We start from the raw sequence: 12,382 nt of genomic DNA on the forward strand, positions 1-12,382 counted from the left end.
ATCTGAAGCGGACCGGCTGACAAAACATTAAATTGTTGAAAAATATTTGAGCGCCACAAATTTTGTAGTTTAAATAGTTTGAAACTGTCAAAATGACGTTGTTTTGTGTCGTTTTACATCTAAAATGGCGTCGTTTTGAATGTTTCAAGTCATTCGAACCACAGAATTTGTGTCCACATAGCATTGCCGTAAATTGTTATACTTTTCTCAATTAGAAAAAATTGTGCAATTATTTTGAACGAGTGTCTTTAAGATCATCTCCAACGGTTCATTAAACTTGACATTAAATTTAAATTTTGGTAAAAAAGTTACTGTTTGATGTTCCAACGGTTGCACCAAATCGGTATCAAATTGAGAATTCACCAAAAAATTCATCAAAGTGAGAACAGCGTACAGATTTCATCAAATTACTGTGCGCGACCGTTCGAGGAGAGGAACCGGTCAACTAGCCGGTTGCCCGGCCGGTTGACCAACCGGTCGACCACGAAAAAGTTCAAACAGTTCAAATTTATAGGTTCAAAAAAAAAAAAATTGCCTTACCAGTCCACCACTAAAAGGTTCAAACAATTCAACTTTATTGGATCAAACAATTTTAAAAAAAAAAAAAAAAAATTCCTCTTACCGGTCGACCAACCGGTTGTCCCGAAGCAGATTTGATAAAAAGTGAACCGTTGGAGCCGTCTGTATCAAATTGAGAAAATAGTGATTTTTTTACTCAAATTTGGTAAAAAATTTGGTGAACCGTTGGAGATGCTCTAAGGAAGGCAAAATTTATAGAGCGAGTGGCCTACAGGTTTTTGAGTGAAACATGTTATGTTACTTTTTCTTGAGAAGAAAAATTAGCAGAGTAATTAAGGTTGTGTTTAGTAGAATTTTAGAATTATGATTTGAAAATAGAGTTGTATTTTAGATTTATGAGTTTTGAAATTATGATTTGAGTGTGAAAAATTTGTTTGATTATGAATTTTGAAAAGAATTTGAATTGAGTGATGTGACATATGATATTGAAAAGTAGGTGTTTTAAAAAGTAGGTGTGGAATTAATTTTCTAAAGATGTAACCAAACAACACACTCAAACTAAATGGTAGAATTAAACTTTAAAAACTTTACCAAACAATACTCTCCTTCATCTATCCTCAAAATTTTTTTGGTCATATATTAGGGTTGAGTATAGAATTATTTGATTTATAAAAATTACTTAATCCGAACAGCTTGCACTTATTTGGGCGATTTCGAAGAATCGCTAGAATTGGCAATGGTTTAGGAAGATCGCAATTTTGATCCGCACTCGCACTCACCCACCCAAATCTTTATACATTTTTAAAAAAAAATTGGACTATCAATTTTCTTGTAAGGTTTTAAATTTGGCTGAAATTTGGCAATAATTTATTTTGGTTCTCAACTAATTATTATTATTACATTTTAATTTTTAGATGGATGTAAAAGTTAATGAATAATTACTTTATGTAAGTTTAGGATTTTAATTGATTTTATTTTAATTGTGTTGTTAAGTACTAGATAATGAATGAGTTTTTAAAGAAAAAAGTCTAATATGTAAACTGTCCACACATCCGTAAATTCTATTTACACAAATCACAATTCACACTGCGAGTTCAATTTTTTCTAAACCGCAAACATACAAACAAATCCAAACCGAAAATCAAACCACCAAAAAATCAATCCGCGAGCCTATCAAATACACATGTTGGTAATAGAGTGGATCAGAGTCGGAACAGGACACGCCATACAGCTTTTCACATTTGTACAACTAAACAAGCTTCAATTACTTAGAATACAATTCATCACAAGTTTTTTTTTTCTTTTTCTTTTCCCTTTTCTGGGATTGAAAAGAAACAAATGAATCAATCAATATTTGAAAACAAAATACAGTAATTAATTACAAATAAAAAAAAAAAAAAACAGAACTAACCTATAACATTTTCAAATTTTTGGAACTGTATTTTTATTTTTATTTTTTTACAATACTATCCCTGTTGAATTGATCATATTTGCAGTTGAGTACATAGCAGCCCCATTCAACCCAGCTGCCCATCTCCGAAGAATCCTCAACAACGACGCCGCCTTCCTCCTCCCTCTCTCCGTCCCCGTTCCCATCATTTCCCACACCACTCTCTCAATTCCTGACACCGCCGCCAACTCCGCCACCGTCTCCGACCCCGCTTTCCGACACATATTAACCAATGTCGCCGCCGCACTCTCCCGAGCCCTATCCGTACCGTCCCTCAACACCGCCACCAATTTCTCGATCACGCGATTCGCCGCCGCGATCGCCGCCAATCCACCTCTCCTCACCACCACCTCGAGAACCATAACCGCTTCTTCCGGGAATCCATGCATGAGATCACACGTCATCTCCACCACCCCTCCTTCAACTAACTTTCCAACCGCCTCTCTCTCCGCCGCCAAACTCAAAATCGCTAACAATGCATCTCTCTTGGAAGTCCCTTGGCCCACTTTCGCCAATTCCACCAATCCCTTCACGACACGTGTACTCCTCCCGAGCTTTTTCCTGTGACAGTGTACACTTGTCAGGCTGAAAATCGTTGCCGCCGCATTCCCTTTTGCTTCCCACGTCGCACCTGATCTCAACACCTCGATAACACCGTTTAAAACGCCGTCAGTCTCCATTATTCTAACCTTATTTTCTTCGAGGATTGAAAGGTTGAGGATTGTTGTAACGGCATTAACTTGCAGGCTTTGGTCCTCCGAGACTAGGTATTTCGTGAGGAGAGGTAAGGCTCCGGCTTCGGCGATGCAGGCTCGGCTGTCTGACTCTGCTTTGGCTAGGACCCGAAGCTCGTGAACCAAACGGTTTGCTGTTTCGTTTGACTCCGACGCCGTTAACTTGTTTATCAAAAACGACACCGTCATCTTCGTAGCCTCTAACGCGGTCTTATTGTGAGTAACGGCTTTGACTTTCTCGTTTGGTTCCGTAGCTTCGAAGGGGATTCCCTGCTCTCGGCACCACATAGCTATTAAATTCTTCAACGCACGATTTGGAATCAGGTTCGTGTGGACCATAGTCTGACCTGTTTTGGGACACGTGTTGTGTCCAGATTCAATCCAGAGATTGATGGAAGAACGATCATACGTCTGTCCCGTTGCCACGACGACTGGGTCCTGCATAAGTTCGAGAGAGATAGGGCACCGGAAGTCCGCCGGGACATCCACATCCGCCGCTGATCTCCGCCGCCTCACGGTGGTTCTAGGCGTCGACGCTCCATACAACACGCATTTCGCGTAACGAACGAGTCCGATCAATGCGATGATATCAGGCTTCGATTTCTCGTTGGTTTGATTCTGAACTTCGTCTTCGAGACTCTCGAGTTCTTCTCTGAAACTCGATGAATCGCGTAATTGTAATCGATAGAAGATCTCGGTGAGCTTGGAATGATCTGGAACGATCTCTCTCTTGATTCTATCGAGCATTTCGAGCAAGTCGCTCCTGAGATTATCATCAATCGGATCCACAATAGCCTTCTTTTGTGAACACTGTTTTCTGATCAGAACAACAAGTTCTTCCACATCTTCGTTAAAATTCATATCCTTCGCCGGAAAAACATCCATCAGAGTAGACAAATCGACGGTGATCTGGTGGAAACTGTTGGCGATCGATTTGGTTTGAATCAGAAGCCAAGTCTTGCTTCCACTAGAGCAATCTTCGATCAACGTCTTGATTCTCTGCAAAACTATATACAATTCATCAAAACACAGCAAAGCAGTAGGCGAAAAGCAATCGATTTGTGCGCGAAGCAGCTCTTCGAACAAGACCGAAAGCAGCTTCGTTTTGCGGACGATCGAAGCCGAATTTCGCCTGAGGAGATATCGGAGAGGTTTGAGAGACGAAATTTCATGCGAAATCAGAACCAGAGATTGGAGAAGCCGGTGGTCGGATAATTTGAGCGACACGAAAGCTCCGGCCGACGGTCGACACTTTCTCGGCAGAAAACCATGGGGGGAAACCGCCATGAACAAATGAACAAATCAAATCAGAAATTCACAATATAAAATCGATCTGAATATGCGAAATTAGGGTTTGGGTTGAAGATGAAGAGAAAAGTTGATGCAACAAGTTGTTGTTTGGGTTTGCGTGCATATGTAGATATATATATGTGTATGATGATATCAGCTGTTAATTTGCTGGTATTTGACAGGGTTTGGAATGAGATGGCCAGAGTTGAATAAGGTTGATTTGATTCGGCTAGGGGGTTTACTTGGTAAGGTTTGGGTTTGGGTTTGAAGTAGCCGACATGAGAGAGAGAGAGAGAGAGTTAAGGAAATCGAAATTCATAGCCATGGAAGCTTCCATGTAACAAAACCCAAATTACGAAAGATGATGCGTGAGTCTCAACAGCCGCCATCTTAAGTTTGGTGCCGACTTTAAATATTTGAATAATTTACTTTTATATTTATTAAGCAGAATATTTATTTAAAAAATTAAGATAATTAAATATTTATAGTTATATATTTTAATTATATTTATATTAAAAAATTGATGATTAAAATTATAATTGTTGTTCATTTTTTTAAAACTAATATGATTCAAGTATGTACTTATCAATATCTAATCATTTTAATTTTTTACATTAATATTTTATTCACTAAATTTTAAAAAATAAACGGTTTAAGTTATTAAAATTGACCTCAAAATAAACCCACGAGACCGAAACTCTGTCTCAAGTTATATGAACAATTTGAAAGGATCCACTCCCATATCTAATATTATGATTTACGTTATACTTAGGGATGAATGTGTCACACTAGTTTTTTATTTTTGGCAAAATAGATTTAAAATTTGATGTATTAGTCAACATATAATCTTCTATTTCAACAACATTCGAGGGCTCGAATTTGGCTCGAATTTTTTTTTGGGGGGTGCTGTGTTAATTAGTTTTTTTTTTTTTGTGGTTTTTTTTTTTTTGTGGTTTTTTTTTTTTAAGGGGATTATGTATTGTGTCAAAAAATTAGACATCTTACACCAACTCATCGTACAAAATTATATAAAATTAACAAAATTTAACCAACAGTTTAACTGATTAATCAATTTTATTACTCGACCAGTCCAACCTAATTGACTGACCAGTTAGGTTGCTAGTTAAAATTTGTTAATTCAATATAATTTTGTACAATGAGTTAGTGTGGAATGTCTAATTTTTTAGCACCCCCTACACATAATCACCTTTAAAAAAAAAAACCTAAATCAACACAGTCCAACAAATAAAATAAAATAAAAACAACAAACCAACACAGCCCAACAAATAAAAGGAAAAAAAAAAAAAAAACTCAGCCTATGTGGTTTGATAAGGTGAGTGAGTTGGATTACTCACTCACCTTATCAAACCATACAGGCTAAGTTTGTACGTGATGTCTAATTTTTTAACATAATTCTACACATAACCACTTTTGCAAAAAGAAAAGAAAATCAAATCACTCAACCAGTCCAACCCAACTTATTCACCTTATCAAATCATACAGGCTGAGTTAATGCGTGATGTCTAGTTTTTTAGCATACTTCTACACATGACCACTTTTGTAAAAAGAAAAGAAAAGAGGGGGGGGGAAGCAAAACTAACACAACCAAAAAAAAAAATCGAGGCAAATTCGAGGCCTCAAGCATTATTGTTTCAAAAAATACCTCATTGTTTTTTTTTTTTTCCGAAACTTCAAACTTTCATCCTAACATTAGTCACCTCTTCCACCTCCTCCCTATACCACAACTTTCTTTTTTCATTTCTCTATCTTTTAAGTAACATGTTTAAGCCATCAAATATGTTCAATGATAATTGTTTGAGAAAAAATTATTTATTTGATGATTGTTATCTAGATAAATAATATTGACCCAGTGGTGGTTGATATTTGAATGGTAACAATTGATTTGGCGCTAGTATTTTGCACAATGAGAGAGAGTGTAGTTAGGATTTGGGAGAAGTTGACTACATTTGGGGTGTTTGTTTGGACTTTTTTGAGTCAACTTATGGCTTCTGACTTTTGAAAAGTTATTTTAGACTATTTTGTTAAATTTATTTCAAACAACTTCTAATTCAAACAGCTTATTTTAAGTCAAAAAATTGATTCTGAGAAGTTGCTCGCCCCTTGTTTCTGATTATCAATTTCTGCTGTGAACATGTTAATTTATGGTTATACTCTTAGATTTTTTTATTTTTTATTTTTTTAAAAAATAGAAAAAGACCCAAATGGACTATAGAATATTATTATTATTTTTTATGAGAAATGTAAACATGTAGTAAATAACAAAAAATAAAAGTTAATTGAAAAAGTTACTTCACAGCTTATTTAACAAACACTATTCAGGAACTTAAATCTATAATCCAACAGTTACACCAAACAGATTAACAGCTTCTGATTAAAGCTATAATCTATAATCTGTTAAGTTATAATCTATAATATGTTTTAACAGTTACACCAAACGGGACCATTGGGTGAGGAATAGCAATAGAAGGAGAAAATGATGGACAGTTGTCAGTGGCTATCGGTGTAGCTTGCTTTTGGTGGTTTTAAGATATCATTTTAGGATTAATATGTTGTATAAATTGTGTAATTAACTAAAATAAATAGATTCATGACAAATCAAATTAAATTAGAAAATATGTTGGAATTTATAATCATATTGCATAGAAATACACAATACAATAAAATGGTAAAGAAAGCAAACCGAAACTTATGTGATATCACAGTCTCCTTAAAATAGATTAGTCGCGTCACTGTGTGTACTTGAGGTACGTCGGCTTCTGTCTCTCAGTATACGACAGTTTAGACCGACTAACGCAGAAGCATCTACTGTTAGTTTTGGCGAACTGACAATGGCAGTACTTTCTCACACAGGAAGAAAATTATAGGAGCAAACTGACTATATAATCTGGAAGCCAAAAAATTCTATATTGACAACTAAAGAAGTTGGTCTCTATTTATACACCACTTGACAGATTTGCCCTGAAAAGATTAGGTTGGTGGACTGCTAAGCCGGCCCAGCCCATTCTAACAAATAGGAATGGCAACGGGCCGAACCGGGGCCGGGGATCACACTCCCCGTCCCCGATCCCCAATGGTAGGAATTTTCCCGTCCCCGGCCCCATTCCCCAACAGGGAGCCTACCACCGCCCCCGCCCCCGCCCCTAACGAGGATCGGGTTTCCCCGAAACCAAAAATTCTCCGGCCAAAATTAAAAAAAAAAAAACAACAACAACAACATATATTCTCAACAAAAAAACAAATCTGAGCAATGAGCATACATATTCATCATCAACAACATCATCACCAAATAAAAAAATAAATATTAAACAACAACATAAAAAATCAAAAATAAAAAATCTAAGCAATATTTCCCAAAAAATTCAACAATAAAACTCTGAAAACATATATATTCAACAGATTTGAGGAGATCGGCGGTGATGGAGAGGAGAGGAGCGACAAAACTCCGACGACAGCGAAGAGCGACAGAAGATCGGCGGTGATGGAGATCGGCGATGATGGAGAGGAGATCGGTGGTGATGAGAGGAGAGAGATCGACCGAAGACAGCAGAGGAGGGTGATCGGCCGAAGATAATGAAGGAGGAGGGAGATCGGCCGGAGGAGAAGGGAGATCAGACGAAGCCGTGAGTAGCAGCAGCTGCGCGTGGAGAGAGAGGTTGAGAGAATATGAATGTTTGTGAGTAAGAGAGCAGACTCAAACATATATATCTATGAGGAATATTCAGGGCAATCTTCGGGGATAATTCGGGCCGAGGTCGGGCCGGGGCCGGGGCCGGGGTCGAGAAACTTATCCCCGTCCCTGGTGCGAAAATTGTCGGGGATTTAATTTTCAATACCATCCCGGGCCCTATAGGAATAATTTTTGGGAAAAACCCGTTCAAATCGGGGTCGGAGGATCGGGTCCCCGTCGGGCCTGGTTCAAATTGCCATCCCTATTAACAAGCCTCAAGCCCCAACATCCACGGATTGGGTGCACCCTAAACCCAAGATTCACAAATCATGGACTTGGACTCAGTTCGGGCGAGCGATCGGCGCGCACGTGACAATTTTTGCATAACCAACTTGGACTATAGTTTTGGCCCAAGCTCATCCTTGAAACATCTATAACTCTCTTCCTTCGGAAAATTTGAATGCTCCAAAGGGCTCATGCCCTTATCAAAATCTTAAGGTTTAAATACCCATTAAAGTTTTCCTCTACAATCAATCTGGGATTAGTAATTATACACAATTTCTAATACCTCATTCATGAGACCAACTTTATGAGTCAATTTCTCATTCAATTCTTAATTGTTTTTTGTTATTCTTTTTGTGGTATAAAGACATTTTTACAAATAATCTAAACTCGTTTAATCTCACCTCAACCAATAGTTAGGACCTACTTTAATTTCTAATTAAAGTCACCGTAAAATTATTTTCAACCGTGCTACGTCACTCGAAACTGAGCCACCCCTAATCCCCCGAACCAAAAACGACGTCGTTTCGTCGTTTTTGAATTTTTTTTTTTTTTTTTTGCAGAAGAAGAATGAAGCTCGGAGAAGAAGAAGGAAGAAAGGAGTGAGGGAGGGAGGAGGAGGAGGGACTGGAGGGGGCATAATATTCGGGGGAGGAGGAGGCGGAGGTGGGGCGACGGCGGGGAGGAGGAGCTGCTGCTGCTGCTGCGACGAGAGGCAGAGGCGGGGCGACGGCGGGGAGGAGAAGCTGGCGGTGAGGCGACGACGGCGGGCGGCGAGACGATCGGAGCTCTCCTCTCCTCTCTCTTTCTCCCTCTCTCCTCCTCTCATCTTTCTCTCTTCTCTTTCTCTCCCTCTCCTCTTCCTCTCTGTAGACTGAAAATCGAAGGAAAAAAAAGAAAAGAAAAAATAAAATAAAAAAAACCTAATGCCCAAAACGACGTCATTTTAGGCATTAGGGGGATTAGGGGGCAGGAATTTTCGAGCTCTCAAACATTATTCAATTATTTTTTCTAACAAAAAAGATGCGAATATTTTAATAATTTTATTTTGAAATACAATTATAGTTAATTTTCTTTTAACTAAATGAATAGGGGGGAAAATATGATGTGTGAGTGAATAGAAAACTTTTCTCACAAAAAAAATGCAAAGAGCAGTTCTACACTACACCTGATGTATTGTTGGAGTAGATAACTTCAAGAACTATAATCCCTTGCACAGTTATAATCTTTTATAATTTTTTTTATTTTTTATTTTTTTGTAAAAAATTATTAGGTGGTACTCAGGTGGTATTATTTATGTAGTTTTTTTTTTTAACAAATAAATGAAATATACAAAACACATTGTTTAATTATTTATGGCTTGATAACTTCACTGTAATTATACCAAACTTGCGAGGGCTTATTTTATTTTTTATAAACTTTTGGGGGTAATCAATGTGATTTACATAAATATTTGTTATTGTTCTCATAATTTTAAAAATATCTTTAATACATAATTCTGAATGTGTTTCTGTATGAATTTTCTATTTACAAATTATTTTTCATAAGGTTAAGTACTCATTGAAGTTGAAGTTTAAATACTCATTTCCACGTGTACAAAATCAAATTGACTAGTATCAAGGCATGCGTTACAAAAGACTGAAAATATAAAAGGTAATGTTAGGGACATTAAATTTTTTATCAAATAAATGATCAAATATCTCACATGAATGTGGGGTCCGTAATTTTGTGAGTTCCACACACATATGAGACATTTGATCATTTATTTAGTAAAAAATTTGAGAACTCAAACATTTTCCAAATATAAAACTCTACCCGTGGACTTGTGCCATAATCCAATGCAACACACTCATTCAAATTGGATAGGTAAAAGCAGTTGACATTTTCCATGAGAAGCCCATGACAATTTCTAAAAAGCTCACGGACCCAAATGTGCTAAAATGAATAAATAAATAAAAACCATTCTCATGGATAAGATCAAAGCTTGAAAAAGTTAAAGCCTCTGTTCAATTTGGATAAGATCTACTAAGTTATTTGAACTGTCCAGTTTGCCTTTCAAAAAAATAATAAAATAATAAAAAAGGATAATTACCAACAACAACCAAAAAAAAAAAAGCACTTAGAATTTGAATTTTTTAATAAAATAAATCTTAAATTTTAAATTTTTTCAATTTAAATTAAAATTTTTAAAATTATTTTAGTTATTAAACTCGATATAGATACACATAAAATGTATCCTTTTTATTGAGTTTAACGATTGAAATACACATTTTTCGATTAATTTTACTGAAGGCAAATAAGCAAGTGGTTTAAAGATAAATAAAAAGTTTAATATTTAAATTGATAAAATTAAAAAATTAAGATTTATTTTATTATAAGAATCAAATATTGAGATTTTTTTAAATTTTTCCAAAAAAATAATAAATAAATAAATTGGCTAAATAAGCTAGCCAAACCCAAGTTTTGGGTTTAGTTTGACTAAAATAGAAACATTTGATAAAAGAATAAATAAATAAATAAAAACCATTTTTTAAAAGAATTTCACCAAATAGGGCAAAGACTAGTTTGGTATTAGAGAGGCTTACGTGTAGGTTTTAATAAATAAATTTATTATTTAATAGGTCTTATGATAATTAATAGTATTTTTCATGAAACACTATTAAAAAAAAGTCACTAATTGTTAACTTTCAACGATAATTTTAAAATTTTATCACAAAAAATATCACTAATTACAAATTTTAGTAACAATTTAAAAAAGTCGTCACAAAAAAATGTTAGTATTTTTTAACTTTCAGCGACAATTTAAAAAATTCATCACAGAAAAATGTCACTAATTGTAAGTTTTAATGATAATTTATAAAATCCGTGACAAAACAAATTCACTAATTATTCATTTTTAGCGACACATGCAAAAAATTATTACAAAAAATTATTTTTAGCGATAATTTTATTAAGACTTATTTTTAATAGAATTTGATGGAAATTAAATTTAAATATTAGAACTTATTGATAGTTTAAGGCTCCACATTTGGTAAGGAAAATATGATAATTTATCTCTTAAAATAAAAAATTTAAAATGGCCCATTAAATATGTCCGTAACAAAAAGTAATTTTTTTTTTATCAATTATCAAATGCATCAACTTCTTTACTATTTACATTTAAAAAAAATAAAAATAAAACTAAGAAAATAATTGTCAAATATAACCGAACTCGTGCTTTATTTATTGAAATATACCGTTCTTGATCCTCTCATTATTCAAATAAAAGATAAATTTAAACATATTTTTGAGGTGATAAATCTTCTAAACGCATCTCGATAAATTTATACGCACTTCAGAATTGTATTGGAAAGCAAAAATCTTTAGAACTACGTTGAAAAGGACTAAAATGGAATATCATAGTTACCAAAACAAAACAAAACAAAATAAATAATAAAAAACTTGGAATATCCTAAAATATCCATGCCTAAATCGTATGGACTTTGATTTTTACTTGGAAAAATATAAACCTTCTGAAAAAATTACTTGAAAATCTCATTTTAAAAATCCATGATTTTTTTTTTAAGACCTGTAAGTCTTGTTCATTTAGAAATATTTTCCATAAAATTCTATTTAATATATTATTGTGTCACTCCCATATCTAATATTATAATTTAGGTTATACTTAGGGATGAATGTGTCACACTAAGTTTTTTTTTTTTATATGCAAAATAATTTTAAAATGTGATATATTAGTCAACACATAATCTTCTATATCAAAAATACCTTCTTCTTTTTTTCTCGAAACTTCAAACTTTCATCCTAAACTTTCAACCACTATTCTCTCCGTCTGCCGCAACTTTCATTTTTCATCCCTCTATCTTTTAAGCAACATGTTTAAGCCACCAAATATGTTCAATGATAGTTGTTCAAGTAAAAATTATTTATTTAATGATTGATATCTAGAATAAATAATATTGATTCAGTGATTGATGCTTGAATGATAACAATTGATTTGGCGCTAGTATTTTGAACAATGATAAAGAGTGTAGTTAGGAGGATTTTGAAAAAATTAACTATAATTTTATTTCAAAATAAAATTATTAAAATATTCACATCGTTTTATCTTAAAATGTTATCTCTAAATCACCACAATCAAGCCACACCGATAGCCATTGATAACTATCCATCATTTTCTCCTTCTGTTGCTATTCCTCACCTAATGTAGCCAGCTTCTCCCAAATCCTAGCTACACTCTCTCTCATCAACCACTGAATCAATATTATCTATTTAGATATCAATCATCAAATAAATAATTTTTGCTCAAACGACTATCATTGAACATGTTTGGTGACTTAAACATGTTACTTAAAAGATAGAGATGAAAAAGGAAAGTTGTGGCAGAGGGAGGAGGTGGAAAAGGTGGAAGAGAGAATGGTG

General features: G+C 34.6%; 1 protein-coding gene across 1 annotated transcript; it reads right to left on the reverse strand.

The window, feature by feature from the left end:
* Positions 1-1,759: 1,759 nt before the first annotated feature.
* On the reverse strand, positions 1,760-4,391 carry LOC114310956 (U-box domain-containing protein 16). The gene has a single exon (XM_028257056.2). It carries the CDS (start codon positions 3,988-3,990, stop codon positions 1,978-1,980), a length of 2,013 nt encoding a protein of 670 aa, XP_028112857.1. The 5' UTR covers positions 3,991-4,391; the 3' UTR covers positions 1,760-1,977.
* Between the last annotated feature and the right edge of the window lie 7,991 nt (positions 4,392-12,382).

The sequence above is a fragment of the Camellia sinensis genome, chromosome 10 (assembly GCF_055761805.1).
Source record: "Camellia sinensis isolate YWXY chromosome 10, ASM5576180v1, whole genome shotgun sequence".
NCBI classification, from domain to species: Eukaryota; Viridiplantae; Streptophyta; class Magnoliopsida; order Ericales; family Theaceae; genus Camellia; species Camellia sinensis.